General features: G+C 39.5%; 1 protein-coding gene across 1 annotated transcript in view; it reads left to right on the forward strand.

Moving 5' to 3' along the window:
• Positions 1 to 17,813, forward strand: part of CPNE4 (copine IV) — a gene marked incomplete at its 5' end in the record, with an annotated part of 101,385 nt that overhangs the window by 46,678 nt on the left and 36,894 nt on the right. Inside the window, 3 exons of the mRNA XM_010189180.1 lie at positions 9,284 to 9,370; positions 9,962 to 10,021; positions 15,786 to 15,919. Of these exons, the coding sequence (XP_010187482.1) occupies positions 9,284 to 9,370; positions 9,962 to 10,021; positions 15,786 to 15,919 (281 nt within the window). The remainder of the gene's footprint in view (positions 1 to 9,283; positions 9,371 to 9,961; positions 10,022 to 15,785; positions 15,920 to 17,813) is intronic.

Raw genomic sequence — 17,813 nt, forward strand, 5'->3', positions numbered from 1 at the left:
GTAAACATCTTCAAAAGGGCATCACAGTCCTTCCCAAACAGACAGCTTGTTGGCCAAGACAAGAGACTTGCAGTCCAGAGTGCCAGAAATGGCTATGAAAATAAACTATATATTCTTTATTACGACCGAGAAACAGTGTGCTCTTTTCATCCTCAGTTAGTAAAAAGGATGGTTACTCTTTCAGAGGCATAAAAAGGTAGTGCAGCCGTTTGTCTATTCTTGTTCTCGGTTGTCACTACAGTCCAGGAATGTTTTAATGTTGCACAGTGCTTTAAATGCCTGAACCTTTGTATTGCCAAGGGCCTGCCATTTGCCATTTGGCAGAGTCTGCCCTTCACCTGTAATGTTGCAATCTGCTTTTCACCGTGAAAGTACAATTTTTCTCCTCTATACGCCTAAGGTGGTGTGGCATTATTTCTCCCTTGTAGCTCTCATTCTGTTGTTCCTGTGCAGTTATTCTGTGGTCTTGCAAAACCCAATGCTGTTTTTATAGCCAGTTCTCATGGGACACAATTGCCACCAGTGTGAGAATCGGGCTTTCTCCCCCCTCCTCTTTTCTAATTCTTGTTTTGTAGCCTATTCTAAAGGAAAACAAGATTTAATGGACAAGATAGTAGGTAATAGTCATTTAAGCGGCTAATAAATATCGCCCCCAAAAGATACATGCATGTGCTAGACGGCTCTTCCATCTGATGAAAGCAGGCATCAGTGAGCACCAATAGCATGGTAGGCAAGAACAAGGAGTACAGAGTTTGAGGAGATCCTGGTAAAAAAATACGGTTATGGAAAAAGTATTGTATACATTGTACAGGAGAGGTTGCTTGTGTGGGACAGCATGTCACTTGTCACTTGGGTGAAGCCAGAGAGCAATTTCCCTTTCCCTTTCTCTGTCCCTCATTCCCTCATCCTATCTCCTTTTTCTCTATTCTCCAGAAGTTACTATTGCAGCTAAAGGCAATATATGCAATTAGCTGTGGACCCCATAAATACATCTTAGTGCATAGTTTATCTCAAGATCCTTTGTTCAACATTAAGCAATGTGATTAGCATTTGTCAGTTTTTTCTTTAGTTTTATTCTCCCCAGAGAAAAAACATGTGTAATGCAGTGTTTACTTCGAATAAAGGGGGTTTAGTAAACCTTGAGGGAATAGCAGAGGAGCAAGAAGGTGGTTTGCCTTCAAGTGGATGTGTTGCTAGGTATTTGTCATTAGGAAGGGCACATCACAGAAATGTAATTATATGTGGATGGGGAGATGAGTAGGTTAGACATAGTCCTTCATTCATAGAAGAGACTTTTTCATAGCCTCAGAACAGAAAATGTTCTGTTTTCCATGTGGTACTACTTTTTCAGTCAGCCCATGTCATTCAGCTTTTTTTCACATAGCATCACAACAGTGACGGTCAAAGATGAGGACCAAAACCTAGAATTTCATCCCAGATACCGTGGAAGTCAGTGTGAAGAGCAGAACTCAGATCTGACATCCCTGTTTGAGTTGTTAAGGACACACAGTGAAGCTTTATTCTGGTTATGTTTTCTTTTGTGCAGGAGACTTTATGGCCAGTCACAGTACATTGCTATAGCTCTGTCAAAAGATAATTAAAAGTTAATCAAAACACCCTTGAGATTGTCAACTAGGGTTTTTCACTCTCCCAAGCAACTGGAGAAAATAGGAGGGAGCATTTATTATTGATGGAGGATCCCGGAGCTCTCCTTAAGCACCAGCTGCAAATCTGTGCAGTGTTAAGGGAGACTACACCAACGGCATGGCTCTCCCTCTCTGCCCATTAGCGACATCTTATTAATTGCTATAAACTCCACAAGTTGTCATAAAAGCATTAAGCAATAAAGATGGGAGTAAAGTAGTAGTTTGTGCCGGTGAGCAGGAAGAACTGTGTGTCATCTGTGGACTGCTAGTACTTCTCACTATTTGATTAGCTCACCTCATCTCTGGAGGAGTTGACAAGGATCTTGAAGTTGCCTTTTTATTGTACGTAGTCTGTCCTCCAGAAGGCACAGAGTATTTTGACCCATTTTTCAACCTTCCCCTCTTCTATTAACTGCTTCACAGGAGATGGTCAGAATGGATATGTGCCACCTACTTACTTAAAGGAGGTGATGGTGCTTTTAAGACTGTTTCAATTCCATCCCTGGGCTGGGTACTGATTATCCCAAATTTTCAGTGTCAGCCTTTGATCAGATGAGTTTATATTTGCCTTTCTGGCTTGCCTCCACTGTGAGATGTCTTGGGAATTTGTGTTTGAGACCAGGCATCATTTAGATAAATGTCACGAATCTAGTACTGGCAGCTTGCTAGTGGTTGAACCAGTATTGTGTGAAGGAAGAAGACTCTCTCTCTGAATGACTAATCACCTGTTTTTATCACGAATGAGTAGTTTAGAAATTTCTTTCCTAAATGTGGCAGGTCCTGGGTGAGATTCGCAACTCTTGAATTGTGACTCCTTGAGATTGACAGTTGCTTCTCAATGACTGAAGGGACTGAATTCTGGGAAAGATAGTTGGTGATATTGATTAAATTAATTCATGCTGTTTAAGAAGACTTCCTGATCATGAACAACCTTGCGATAATAGCTTGGAGTGTGTTTCCATTCCATAATAATTTTCTTCTTGTCACAGGCTGTTATATTCTAACACCTAGCCTGTTTTCATGCTGGTCACCAGTAAAAAATGGCACAAAGAATCATAGAATCATAGAATGGTTCAGGTTGGAAGGGACCTTAAAAATCATCCAGTCCAACCTCCCTGCCACGGGCAGAAACACCTCCCACTACACCAGGTTGCCCAAAGTCTTGTCCAGCCTGACCTTGAATACTTTGAGGGAGGGAGCATCCACAACTTCCCTGGGCAACCTGTTCTTCCTAATATCTAGTCTAAATCTACCCTCTTCCAGTTTAAAACCATTCCCCCTCATTCTATCGCTGCCTGCCCTTGTAAAAAGTCCCTCCCCAGCTTTCCTGTAGGACCCCTTCAGGAACTGGAAGGCCGCAATAAACTCCCCCTGGAGGCTTCTCTTCTCCAGGCTGAACAGCCCCAACTCTCTCAGCCGGTCCTCATAGGGGACATGCTCCAGCCATCTGATCATCTTTGTGGTCCTCCTCTGGACCCACTCCAACAGCTCGATGTCCTTCTTATATTTGAGGCCCCAGAACTGGACACAGTACTCCAGGTGGGGTCTCACAAGAGCAAAGTAGAAGGGCAGAATCACCTCCCTCGCCCTGCTGGCCACACTTCTTTTGATGCAGCCCAGGATAGGGTTGGCCTTCTGGGCTGCAAGTGCACACTCCTGGCTCATGTTGAGTTTTTCATCGACAGACACCCCCAAGTCCTTCTCCTCAGGACTGCTCCCAAGCCATTCTCTGCCCAGCCTGTATTTGTGCTTGGGATTGCCCTTACCCAGGTGCAGGACCTTGCACTTGGCCTTGTTGAACTTCATGACATACACCTGGGCCCACTTCTCCAGCTTGTCCAGGTCCCTCTGTATAGCATCCCTTCCCTTTGGCACATTAACCTCACCATCCAGCTTGGTATCGTCAGTGAACTTGCTGAGGGTGCACTCGATCCCACTGTCAATATCATTAATGAAGATATCAAACAGCACTGGTCCCAGTACAGACCCTTGAGGGACACCACTTGTAACTGTCTTCCATCTGGACATTGAGCCGTTGACCACTAGTCTCTGGATGCAACCATACATCCAATTCCTTACCCACTGAACAGTCCACCTATCAAATCCATACCTTGCCAACTTAGAGAGAAGGGTGTTGTGGGGGACTTTGTCAAAGGCCTTGCAGAAATTCAGATAGATGACATCTATAGCTCTTCCTTTGTCTACCAATGCAGTTTCCCCATTGCAGAAAGCCACTAGGTTGGCCAGGCAGAACTTGCCCCTAGTAAAGCCACGTTGGCTGTCTCAAACCACCTTTCTGTCCTCCATGTGCCTCACCATAGCTTCTAGGAGGATCTGTTCCATGATCTTCCCAGGCACAAAGGTGAGGCTGACAGGTCAGTAGTTCCTAGGGTCCTCCTTTCTACCCTTTGTAAAAATGGGTGTGATGTTTCCCTTCTTCTAGTCACTAGGGTCTTCACCTGACTGCCATGACTTTTCAAATATCATGGAGAGTGGTTTGGCAACTACATCAGCCAGTTCCTTCAGGACTCTGGGATGCATCTCATCAGGTCCCATGGACTTGTGTACATTCAGGTTCCTGTTGTTCAAATGCACATCTGAAGCAGACATTTCTAAATCTTCTGTTTAACATTTCCCACCATTCCAAAATTTATCATTTACGCCTTCACCATAATCTTGACACAAAAAAACACAGTAAGAACAAGTCCATTCCTATTTGGAACAGTTATTTTTTTTAGCTAAATACTAGTAAATACTTTGAGTTCACTGCATGCTTGGGATTTGTTCCAAATACATGTGTAATATATATTTTTAATATGTGTGTGTAATGACAGTAGATAAGGTTTTACTAATATTAATCTATCAAACATTTTAAAACAAGATTAGAAAAGCTTGATAAAAATTTAAAGACTATTAAAGGATTTCATAGTTGAAAGGAGAAATCCTCTACTAATGAGAAAAAAAGTCACCTGTTGTTTTTTTTTTAAATTGAGGCAACAAAACCAGAGGGATTTGGAGGAAAAAAAGTCAGAGAAACATAAAACACCTGGATCCCCATGCAGCACAGGAGTTATGTAGGGGAAAAATCTGTTCCTATATTACATAAAAATAGGCACGTGTATACACACACACACAAAAGAGAAGGGAGGAAGAATCCCTGCTGTACTCTGCCATCTCCACTGACATTCCCACAGGTTCAGGGTGCTATTAGGGAGGCAGGGAAGGCTGCTAAAGTGCACAAGATTGGATGGGGTCCTAAGGGGATGTGAGTTGGGTTCCCCCATTTGTCCAGATACCTGGCTATGATCCTAACTCATGGCCTTTGCATCAGGTAGCTCTTCAGCTCACTGAGCATGGATGAGACCTTTAAGCCTTCGATAATGGGCCCAGGAGTTTATTGACATCAAAGGACAATTCCATGTCTAGTTTTGTCAGGAGACAGGCAAGTTCATCCAGGATTGTGTGCAATATCAGCATCAGCTGTTGGTTCCAGAGAGGGCAACAGAGGCCTCAGAGGAGGGTGCAGCCATGTCAGCCATTTGCCACATCCATGTGATTAGGCAACCAGTGGTGCAACCTCAGGAGCATGAGTGAGGCTGGGGGCCTTGGCTGAGGAAACAAATGTTTTGATTTTCACTTCATTCCCCAGGTGCAAGTTTCCAGAGGAAACTTCTAATAGTGATTAAAAGCAGCTTTTCTCCCATGGTGAATGTCTTTCTGGGACAGAAGTAGAAAAAAAAGAAACAACCATCCTGTCCTCTTTCCTAAAGGGATGGGAAGAACAAACTAGCCTTTCAGACAGGAGGAGCTGCAGTTCACTTAAAAGTGTCTTGCTTTTCTTGAAGCATCAGAAAGAGATAATGCAGGATACAATGCTGTCTGCTATCGATTGGGTTTTTTTGCCCTGTACGTTAGACCGTGAGGCCTCCTTTGTAGTTTACAAACTGTGTGATTTGTTGCAGCAGCTGTACGTGAAGGTGCAAGATAGAAACAAAAGAATTGCAAGGAAGCAAGAGAACGTGCTAACCCAAGCTTTGCAGTAGCCCTTTCCTCTCAGGACTGTGTCCTGGTGTGCAAGCAAAGTGTCCCAGAGAAAGCAACTGCTCTTTATCATGATTTCTCTTGCCTTAGCCTTCTTGCCTTAGCATATATGAAACTATCCTGACACCTTCATTTCTTTCTCTGAATAGCTTGCACTATTGGTAGCCACATACTGTTCAAATTTTGGTTCTACAATGGTTTTCTGTACTTAATAAACTTCACTTCCCTTTGCTAGTGTGTGGTGTGGGTGATTGCACCGTTTGCTCTTCTCTTCTGAAGGTTTGGTAAGAGAAGAAGAAGGATGTTTGGGAAGGCGGCATCCTTCAGTGCAGGGAGTAACATCTCCCATTGAGGGATCTGAGTCTCCTCATTATAGCAACAAGAAGATTAGGATCTTCCAAGTGTCAGCATTAGTTTGCTGACTTTCATTGAAGAACAGCTGGATAGAGTTTGATTTACGCTTAGAAATCCTCCACACAGCAGTTTAAATTTTGGGGTATAAAAGAAACACCAAAGCAGTATAGTCACGGGGCTCATTACTGAGATTTGCAACAGTAATTATATTACATTAACAGGACATAGTCAAGACCAGGTTGCTCTTTGTTTCAGGTTCCCTGTGTTGTTTGACATGGAAAGAGCTTGCATAGCTCAGAGCTGCCAGGCATACAGAGGAAATGCTAAGTGACTTTCAGAATGATGAATCCAAATTTTACAATGTTTACCATTAGTGTCAGATTGCAGACTCTTGCATTAGTGTCCTCTCAACTTAATAGTTAATTTAAGAGACAAAAATGAATCAATAAAAAGCAATGACAGATACCAAATCAATACTGGGAACATAGGAACAGACTGAAAATTGAGCTTGGCTTCACAGTGCAAGCAAAATATTTGAAAAATGTTTCTCATTATTACTTACCTGCTTAGAACTGTATTCTGAACTCTTTAGAAGAGCTGGGGATATGACAAGGTCTGTATAGGGAATTTCCTTCAAATTATGCTTGTCACATCTTCAGCTCGAGCTGTGGGAATTACCGAGGTCAGAACCAGACCTTGGTTGGTAAGTGAAGATTGAGATCTTTATGTAAAACAGTCTTAATGTTTTTCTAAGCCTACCTAAGAACTGGAAAAGGATTTCCCCCTCCTTTCCTCTCCTGTTCCTTTCCTTTCTTTATACTATCACAACAGATTTAATAGGTGCAAAATTGTTTTTTCTTTGTGTTTTCCTACTTTATAGGAATTTGCTAGTCTGTTCGTTGCTTTCTTATCCACACCAGCTATGACATGTTAGTGACTTGCATATGGAATATTTTAATGAGCTTTAGATAGTTCCTGAAAATTGTTATCCATACATATCAAAATACATTACAAAGGCAGGTAAACATCCCTAGTTGTATTTTACAGCTAGTACAGAGAAGCTGAGAGGCTGACCACAGGCACAGACTTTTGTCCCTTGAGATAATGTTTTACGCCGCTTTGGTCCTCATATAGTGTAAACTCCTTCCAGAAACCAATTCCATGAACATAATGTTCAGTAGGCTTAAATCTCTTCCCACAGAGAAGAATTATGTGCATAGTGTAAAGGTTCATATAGGTCAGGCCTTGTTTAAACACACACCTTGAAAAGTGTTCATGTTGGAGGATGATAAAATTAAGGAAGTGCACCTTAGACATTACAGGTGAAAGCAATGAGGTCTCTCCAGTGTAGTCCAGTGTCAAAGGGAGGAACACAAATCTTGACTCCTATTTTTTCTATCTCTATTTTCAGTATTTTACAATTTCTTTATAATTTACAGACAGCACAATTTCTCCATAGGAATGCTTCCAGTAATTTTGGATATAACTCTATGCTAAACCATTTTGCCACACGTCAGTGTATCTAGATGCAAGTGGGCAGTGCTTTTGCCTTGCTATCAGATTGCTTTCCCAAATGCGAGCTTATTGCACTCTAGCATTCTGTCACAGAGCAGGCTTTTTACTTGGAGAGAAGGGCTTTTATTTCTTAAGTCTGACTGCTTCTCTTATGTAGAGAAAAAATGTTTATGGAGGATTTCCCCTGAACATGTGGGCCTGTGTCTGCCCATCTTCTCAGTTGGAAAATTCATTTCACAAGACAAATAATTGAGCTGTAGGCTAACTGGGAGAGCAAGCAGATGTGCTTCCTGCAGTTAGAACGTTTTTTTTACTTTTCCCATTCTTCACTATGACTCCCGTTTCCAGTAACACACTGATGAAAATACTCCTCCTTCCCTGCCCAGAAAAAGTCTCAAATTGCTCCAAAGAAATATGTTTTGCCTTCCTTTTTTGACATTTGGCAAAAGCTCGAAGTTTGAAGTACTTCAGAGACATCTAAGTAATTGCTGTTAGGCAATGGTTTGAAGCTTGGTGAAATTGCTGGGGCTGTTCATAAGGTAAAAGTGGGTTTACATGCTCAAACACTGCTCAGACAGATTCTATATGAAAGTCTTCACTATAGAAGAAGTATTGTAACACTTAGGACAGATATATTTCATTTCAAACTGTCACAGTAGGGATTTTTAGATAATAGGCCATCCTGGTTCCCTTTGGAGACATATTCTTTATGTTATCCAACATAACATTAGCAGCTTACATGTTTTCTCCCAGCACTTGAAAACAATGTCCTGAAAGAAAACAGTAATGTTTTTAACCATATTTAATAGCACATTGCCTTTGCAAATCTGGAATTATGATTGCCAGTAAATACTTCCAGAAGAAAAACATATATTCTTGTCCTGCAGTAAGAGGCATAAATACTACGTAGTCATGAGAAGTCAGGGTCTGAAAGCTTGGCCTTTCAGGCCAATCTGCCTGAAACCAGAGGAGGGTCAGAACATTTGAAGTGAAAATCAGTAAGTCTCTGGGAAATGTTGTGGTGGGAACAAGACAGCATGTTTCAGTAACAAGATAGGACTATTGCGCTTTAGAATGGATTATTTGTAAATAAAACTGATCAGAACATTTTTTTAAAAAGGGTTTTAAAATACTCAGGGATAATTTTCCAATATATCAGTAATTAGTTCACTGCATCTTTGTGCACTGTGTAGTGATTTTCTTAACTTTTCATTTTACTACCATGCTTTAAGGAGAAACTATTGCTGTCTGTCAAAAGACTGAGATGATCTCTGATCAGAATTTCTCTAATCATGAGTTCAATGCAAAACACCAGTATTACCACATAGGCAGTTTTGTGGTTAACACAATGCATCAAGTTGCTCCCTCCAGTATTTTCATTTGTATTAAGTTCCCTCTTCTTTTTTCATCTCTTAAATGATCTCAAAAGATCCTCAATCTTGCTCATGTAATACCTGAACCTACAGGACTGGAAGATGACAACACACAAATCTGGATATCCCTCTCAGTGCTATGTCCACATGGATGTGTTTGAAGACGGATGTTTACCCTGGGCCTTTTTCTATTAAGCTCATTCTCTGCATAGTTAATGGCTTTCTTTTTTTCTTCTGTGTGCACCATTATTTGATAGGATTTAGTCGACTGTAGAAATCAGATAGTGCCATTTTTGTTAATAATTTAATTTTTACATAAATTTTCCTTCAAGCAGTGACAGCTATTTTTCACAGGTACAATGGGAATGCATTAACCCCAAGTACAAAGCAAAGAAGAAGAATTACAAGAACTCAGGCATTGTCATCCTTAACCAGTGCAAGGTAAATATGCATTTTGCTCTTTGGCTGTTTCTTCACTAAGCTTTCAGCAATATATTTTAATAATGTTTGGAGACAGCAAAATGGAACTGCTTGTATAATAGCAATGGAAACTGCTTCACTAGAAAAAGTAAAGACAAGGGCTTGAATCCCAAAAGAAAGCTAACTGTCCCCAACTCTCCTCTTTCATTTCTCTTGCCCTATCCCTCTTGCTGTGCAATGGAGTAGGCAGTACTAAACTCTTGCGCCTACAGGCTTGCCAATTGGCCTTTCATGTGTTTCCCTTCTAATCGTTTTGTCATCTCTATAAAATTGCTCTTATTGCTGCTAAACCAATAGCAAAATCTCCACTTACTTGCCACTGAGAAGGGGCAGAGCTTGGTACTATTTTTGATGTGGATTTTCCTTTCTGTAATTTTAGAATTTTGATATTTTCTCTGTTTAAATTTTTGTTTCTATCTCAAACTATATTCAGTGTTTTCTTTCTTTACCTTATTGTACCCTCCCTTCCCTCCTAATTTACTATTTTCAGACAGATCTCTGATGTTTTAGCACCACTCAGCTAATTCAAATGTCTTGGTTTCTTGTCTGCAGATCCACAAGATGCATTCTTTCCTAGATTATATCATGGGAGGCTGCCAAATACAGTTTACAGTAAGTGTCTTACTTCTACATCTTTTTTGAAAGAAAGGGAATCCCCTTAGATACTGATTCATTACTTTCACAGAGAAATTATTCTTACATGCCATTCTTTGGTAAATTATTAAGGTCTTCTTGCAAAATGTATTAAGCCCAGAAAATAAAACTATGTTAATGCAGTAAGATTTTCTTGCACATACGGATGTACTTCTGTGCTTTGAAGCAATGACAGTCACGCTGCAAAAAGGAAAGACAGCTTCATACAGGAGTGAGAAGCTAAGCTGGTTTAGTCCCACCAAGTCCACCTGAGCTACACCCAGTACCAAAAGCTGGAGAACTGAATTAGCTGCTATGACAGAGCTGATTAGCCTTTGGCTTTTGAGCCTCAGTTAGTTCACAAGAATTACAAATAGATTACCTTGCTGGGACTGTGTCACAGGGGACATTTCAGCTCACCTGCCTTGGCAACTTAAATGTCAGATGTCCTGTTCATCAGTTCTGTGGCCCAGTCTTCCTTTCCAGACCGAGTCCTCCATTAAAGCAAGTTGTTTCTCCTCTAATGGTGCCATACAGGAAGTCACAGGCAGAGTCTAGCCAGGGACCTCTCTCTGTCAGTCTGGTGTAAATGCTAGGGTAAATGCTGATGTTTCGTACCTCAGCAGTAAGATGGCAGTACAGGGGGACAAGGTTGTAATTTAGAGCAAATTCAGAAGCTATTCAGCTCAAGGAACAAGAGATGAAATGATTTGCAGAGCTGGCCATAAACTAATACAGTATTTTCCATTTCCAAATAATAATAATTTTTAGAAACACTTAATTCTCTGTGGTTTTGGTATTTTTGTTTGGTTGGTTTGTTTCTGGGTTTGGTATTTTGAATCTGGGAAATAAAATAAAATAAAATAAAATAAAATAAAATAAAATAAAATATTTCCCACAGCATAGGAATACAGATTGTAGTTCAGTTCCAGTCTGGTTTTTGTGACTTCTAATTTCATGCAAGTTACAAGGATAAAATCTAATGCTCCAGGGTAATATTCTGCATCTGAAAATCTTACCTTTTCCTGTAGCACCATACCCTGTTTCTACTCCCAGGTATCAAGTGTCAGACATTGGGTGCTACTGAAACGTTCTATTTCACTTTATCCAGATAAGCCTTCATTTTCCAAAAAGATTTAACAAAAAAAAGAATTATTTTTTTTTCTTGTCCCAGCAGAAAGTTCCACCAACAGCAGCAGTTCTAGAAAGCAGTGGATTGTCGTCTTGTATACGAATAAGCTTTTTGAGGTGTAAAACATGCACTTTGCCAGTACATGTCACACACTCATTGGATAACACCCAGAACTGAGGAGCTTGTTTCTGGTTTTGAAGGAAATACCTACTGTGGTGGACAAAAATCTTTATAGTGGTCTTCTCTCAAGCAAAGCATCCTGTGTAATTACCTCTCTGCCTTACTTGGCTGCTTCTTCTGTTATTCCCGCATGCCTGCAATGCCCATTTCTTCTCCAAATATGAAGCTAGCCAATCCCTCAAATCCCCTTTGATGTATCTTTCGTGACATTTCCTCGATAAGATATGACTGGAAGTACTAAATTATCAAATATGTTGAGGGTCATTTCAGAAAGACAGTAATGTCTTCAAGTAATATCTAAAAGCCTTTTCTAATCAGAACATGCACTTAAGCACATGCAAAGACTGGTTAATATGCATTTCCCACAAGTCTAGCACAAGCGCAGAAGCCCTGTAACCATTAGTAAGTGTCTAGGGATATATATGTTATTATGTTACAGCTGTGCTTTTCAAACGCTTTTTGATTCCTCCTAAATGTTTTCCAATGGAAGCACAAGCACTTGCACAGTGCACTGAAGGGTCGAAGCAATTTGCTTGCCTTTTGTTTACTTATTGTAGATTTCCTATCAACAGGCTGTGAACCACAAATTGAAAACTGCTTCTGCTCTGTTTTACTATTTTAATATTTCATTTTGCTGAAATGAAACAAAAGTTCAGATCACTGAAATGGAGGAGGCCTATTCCTTCCAACTTCCCAGATTTCAATTTATTTTAACTGGAATGGATCTGGAATTGTTTGAAACTCTCCTAGTACGTGCACTGTTGTTGTTGTCTTAATATTAATGGCATTTCTATTGAGTTCATGCTGTGTACAGGCAGTATGATACAACTGTGATTTGAAAGGGCACTTGCTGAGGGAGGGAAACTGGGATGCATACATTTGCTAACAAAAAGCTGTAGTATGATGTACCTGCTAATTTAAGGCACTAATGAAAGCTTTGGTAACACCCCTCTACTCTGCCCTGGTGAGACCGCATCTGGAATATTGTGTCCAGTTCTGGGCCCCTCAGTTCAAGAAGGACAGGGAACTGCTGGAGAGAGTCCAGTGTAGGGCTACAAAGATGATTAAGGGAGTGGAGCATCTCCCTTATGAGGAGCGGCTGAGGGAGCTGGGTCTCTTTAGTTTGCAGAAGAGGAGACTGAAGGGAGACCTCATTAATGTTTATAAATATTTAAAGGGTGAGTGTCACGAGGATGGAGCCAGGCTCTTCTCGGTGACAAACAATGATAGGACAAGGGGTAATGGGCACAAGCTGGAACACAGGAGGTTCCACTTAAATTTGAGAAGAAACTTCTTCTCAGTGAGGGTGACAGAGCACTGGAACAGGCTGCCCAGAGAGGTTGTGGAGTCTCCTTCTCTGGAGACATTCAAAACCCGCCTGGACGCCTTCCTGTGCAACCTCATCTAGGTGTTCCTGCTCTGGCAGGGGGATTGGACTAGATGATCTTTTGAGGTCCCTTCCAATCCCTAACGTTCTGTGATTCTGTGATTCTGTGATCATGCTGTGTGTTCTTGGGATACTTAGTACATCTATTGTAGGAACATAGTTTGTAGTTAGAAAGAATGTCTCTGAAAAACTAAAATAAACTTTTCCTTCACTTTAAAACCATTTATTAAGAAGCCTTCATCTATAGAGATCAATTGTGCTGATTCCAGTTCCCTACTTTTATGCACTGCTTATTGCAAAACGCTGTATCTCTTATCAGACACTGTACCCTGCTGTAAAAGAAATGGTCAGAAGTTGGCAGTGCAAATGGGTCTGTAGTCAGAAGACATTTTCATCACTTCAGGAAATACAGCAGAAAGCATGTGTAATGTGCATAAAAGAAGCTGTAATAGAAAGATATATTGGACAGATTCTCTCTCAGGCAGGTCACAGTACTGGGCAGGTTGATTTGTTGCTGACAGATTTAGCAGGAGGTCCAAGCTATGTAGGAAGTTTTCAGTGCAGTGAAAATCAGCCTTTTATAATGCTGAGGAAAAAAATACTAAGAGTGTAGTTACTACTATGTTATTTTCGTACTTAACTGTAGGAAAATGACTGGTACATTCGAACTGATACATTTGAAGATACATTGATAAAAACAAATGTACACACTGTAAGAAAGATTTCTACTTTGCTGCCCACAAGATTAGCTCTGTTGTGATAATAGTCTAACTTCTGTGATATGTTAACTTAATTTTACAGATCCTTATCCTATGTATTTGCACAAGACTTTGGTACTGCTGAGTAATGCTAAAAAAGCAGAGCTCCGCTTGTTATTTTGGAATTTTGGCAAGTGAAAGCTGTGACTTTCTTAAAAGTCCTCCCTTTGGGTGTCAGAGATTTGGATCGAAGTCAAGTACACTGCATCCAAGTACAAATATTCATAAAGGCTTCATCATAGAAAATTAGGATTTTTTTGCTTATTAGCAGATCTCTACTACAAGGATCATTTCCAAAAAGGAAGCTTGTTCTGGGGAGTGATTTTTTCTTTCCCAAACACTAGCCACACTTTTTTCCAAGCGAATGAAACCTACTTCTTATTCCTGTACTGTGCTCTTGTTTTAAGTTAAAAAAGATATAGCTATGGCTAACAGCCACGAAGGTAGTCTTGTCCAGTTTTGTCTGATATGTCACTGAAGCCTTGTTAATGTCTGTTTTGGGATTATCAGTAAAAATACCTTTGTTTCTCTATCATACAGTGACATTTTTGCACTTTCTGTAATCAGAACAAAAAATTAAAGCTAGTATCAGATAAAAACCCCATATTTTTTAAAAATATGCACACCTTGGCTAAGATTTTTTTAAAAATAAGTGTCTCAAAACTAAGCTAATCCATGCAAGTAGGTATGGATTTACCTTAGGTTTCACACACCACTAGTGTTTCTTTTTTACTCGTTTACGTGCATGCATGCAAGTGAGAATATGAGAGGTTTCCTTTTGATTTATTCAAGTTAAATCAATCTGTCATTTTCAGAAAAAGATCTATGTGGAAAACAGACTCACCGCTTCAGTGCAGAAACAGTAAATAGGAAAGCAGAGGTGAAAGATTACTTTATTTGCAAGCCAAATCAAGCTCATATCTCCTGACTGAAATGTGGTGAGGTGCTGGGGGTTCGTAGTTGATCAAGGTGCCAAAGGAATTTCCAAGCTAACTAGAGCCCGGTGAAATATGTTTTTCTTCAGCTAAGAACAAGAAGTAGAAAATCAGAAACAATCAAATGCCATGTTGGGTTGACTCAGTATGATTTTTCCCCGTTAGTTTTTAGCAACCAAAAAATAAGTTTCTGGAGGACTGTGTCATTTTTTTAAGGGAAAATGAAAATCTCGTTTAATTTTCATTTTATAGCTGCATAACATAGTCTTCCCAGCGCCAAGCAGAGGCTCCAGCTGGTGAAGCAGCACATTCACAGAACCAAGCTGGGACATCAAAGTTCTTTTTGCAGCCTTCAGCAGAGCCCTTACCCGTCAAATGCACTGTAAAACTGAACTCTGTGCGTTTGTCCATTGAATATCCAGGTATAACGGGTGTTTTTGGAGGAAGAGGTCATTAGAGAAAGTCATAAGGAAGTCTGTAAATGGCTTTGTTCCCTCTATGAGACGCTTTGAGTTTCTACTTCCTCCTTTTGGGAATTCCTAGAAAACAGCATCACAAATTCAGAAGAGGGCTTTCTGGTCATATCACAAGAAGATGCATGCCAGAGTATATCTTCAATGAGAAGTAAAAAGAGCATTTTAAAAGGGAGAAATTAATTTTGACTGGATTCATTAATATTTGCTTTTGCATTGAATGCTTCCTACAATCTTCTCTAAGCCTTTTCAACACAAAAATCTGGGCAGGATTCAAGCTTTATTTTTGCCCTGCAGCTCACCTTTAAGCTTGCTATCATCTATGGAATCGTGAGGGTTAATTATATAATGTTTACTTGTTCTGAAGATAAAAAGTGCCAGACAGGCAGTATCTACGACTATTAATGCAGCCACAGTAAGGTTTAAAACAGCTATGAAGTGTCCCTAACTGGAGTTTTAATTTATGGTTTTAGTAGGACTTTTTTAACTCTCTCGGGACATTTTTGCTGCAAAGCTTTTATCTCCTGAACATCACCTGAGCTGGAATAATTTAATTAAGTATGAGAACCTAGAGACAGTTAATTTGGTTCATTTGTATTAGAACATAATTTTTCACATAGAATAATAATGCAGTTCACTTTTTTCCTAATTATGCCATTTTAGTTTTATTATCTCTAATTTTATAATCTGTCATTTACTTTTAGACATATTTATGAATACTATCCTAATTAAAATTCAATGAAGTACACTGTAAAATGACTTTTTCTTTAAGGCTATAGTCTCTACAGAAAACTGTTTCTGGTAAAGATATATGGATAGTGTGGGTATACTTATTCCCAGAAGAGCTCCACAACACATTGACTTTTCTTCTTTTCCAGGTAGCTATAGATTTCACTGCATCAAATGGTGATCCTAGGAACAGCTGCTCACTGCACTATATCCACCCTTATCAACCCAATGAGTACTTGAAAGCGTTGGTAGCTGTTGGGGAGATTTGCCAAGACTATGACAGGTAAATAACATTTGATAACAGAGTTGTCTTTAGAGTGTTTTCCCAGTGTGAAATCAATGACTGCCTGCTGCCGGCTGCAGTAGTTCCATGTTTAGTCACTTAAGAGAAATGGCTGCACATCAGAAAGATTATTCTACCTTAACACACTTTTGGGAGTGACAGTGGGTTTAGATTAGCTTCATTGTAATGAAAGACGCGGTTCTTGGCTGTTTGGCTGATATGTGTGTTAAGTTTCAGGTTTTGATTCACATGCCGAAATTGCATGTTTGAGTAGATTTTTCATGTGTGTTAAACTTGAATCCTGTTTTGCAGATGCTAATAGCATCCTCTCTGATATGCCTAGGAGTCTGGTTCTGTCCCATCCTACAGAAAAGTGTTTCTGAGATGATGTGTTGTAGTTGCCTAAACTGCTTAGTGGCTGTGGCTGTTCTTTAAAGTCAATGTGTTCTTAGAAGTACATGGCTTTTTTCTCTAGCCCATTGACTATTTGTCTCTTCTAAAATAAATATTAAAAGATAGTGATAATGTGTGCACACAACATGCTTTTAAATAAATAAGCAAATGTAAGTATGCTTTGACTACATTATGTACTTCTGTTGCTTTCAAACAGACTGCCTGCTTCTATCAAATTAATTGCTCATTATTTATCTAATTACCATGTGCATTTCCTTTAAATGTTCTTTGAGGTGAGTTATAGTATCTTACACAGTTATACTTTCTAATATTTGCACATATAATAGACATCTACCCACCACTTTGCTGTATACAAATACCAGATCTCAAAAAAAAAATGGTATTTCCAGTCAAATTTGAATTATACTTTCTGTAAAAATGTGACTTTATACTGTGTTTGTATTTTACATGTTGCATATACCAATTAGCCTGCTCAGAGGCAATTCAATTCACATGGTAATGAAATGTCTTCTTAAAGAAGAATGAGGAAAATACTGCTCTGATACAATTTCTGTAAGAATTTGATGGTCAAACTTAGTCTGAGAAAATTAATATTTCATTGCAAGTGAGCTGATAATTCCTCAATGATTATTCAGTAATTTAATAACTACTAGCAGTAATTCAGAGGATTAATACACTTCAAAATAGAGAAAGGAATAAAAAGTGCTGGTTTATGCACACAGATTTTTTAAATTTTATCACTTAAGGTATATTTTTTAAGAAGATGGAATAGTTAAGTTATACAGTCCCTCCTGTATGGAGATATTAATCCCAAATCAGGATTCTTCTCTCAATAGAGCATATTCCAATCAGTACAAAAAATAATGGCCAGTCATTTTTTAAATGAAATCATCAGCATCATTCACTTCTATTGAGCGGCAGAAAATGCCTTTTGATGCTAATCAGCACAACTGAGGTTGTCTGAGCTATGGACGAGGGCTGAACAAAAGCCAGAATTCCTTTTCCCAGGGAAATGTCACCTTTCTGGCATGTGTTTGACCTGTACATGCTCTCAAGTTGTGACAATATAAATATATTCCCATGAGCAAGTTGATTCAATATGGCCAGTGCTTACTGATCAAAATGTCAAGTGAGGACCTTTTCTTTGTACTTGCACATTTTGAATCCAGCAAACTGGAAATGAAAACTTATGATTTCTCCAGAGAAGAAAATAAATTAGGAGGAGCAATCCTTCTACAGGTCCTAGATAGAAGTTCTTCTTGTCTTTAGTTGCAGCCTTGAGACTTATGAGCCTATATGACCTATAAAACAAATCTTCTGTATGTACAATTTTAAAAAAAACAAACAACAAACAGTTTCAAATTCAGTAAAAGTCCAAAATACGGCACAGATCTGTAACTGCTCCAGGGAGCCCAGTTGTGCTTAAAATATTGCAGTAGGATTTCTGTTTCCAGGTTATGCTCAGCTAGAAGTGAAGAGA

Source organism: Mesitornis unicolor, unplaced genomic scaffold, assembly GCF_000695765.1.
Source record: "Mesitornis unicolor isolate BGI_N332 unplaced genomic scaffold, ASM69576v1 scaffold15807, whole genome shotgun sequence".
NCBI classification, from domain to species: Eukaryota; Metazoa; Chordata; class Aves; order Mesitornithiformes; family Mesitornithidae; genus Mesitornis; species Mesitornis unicolor.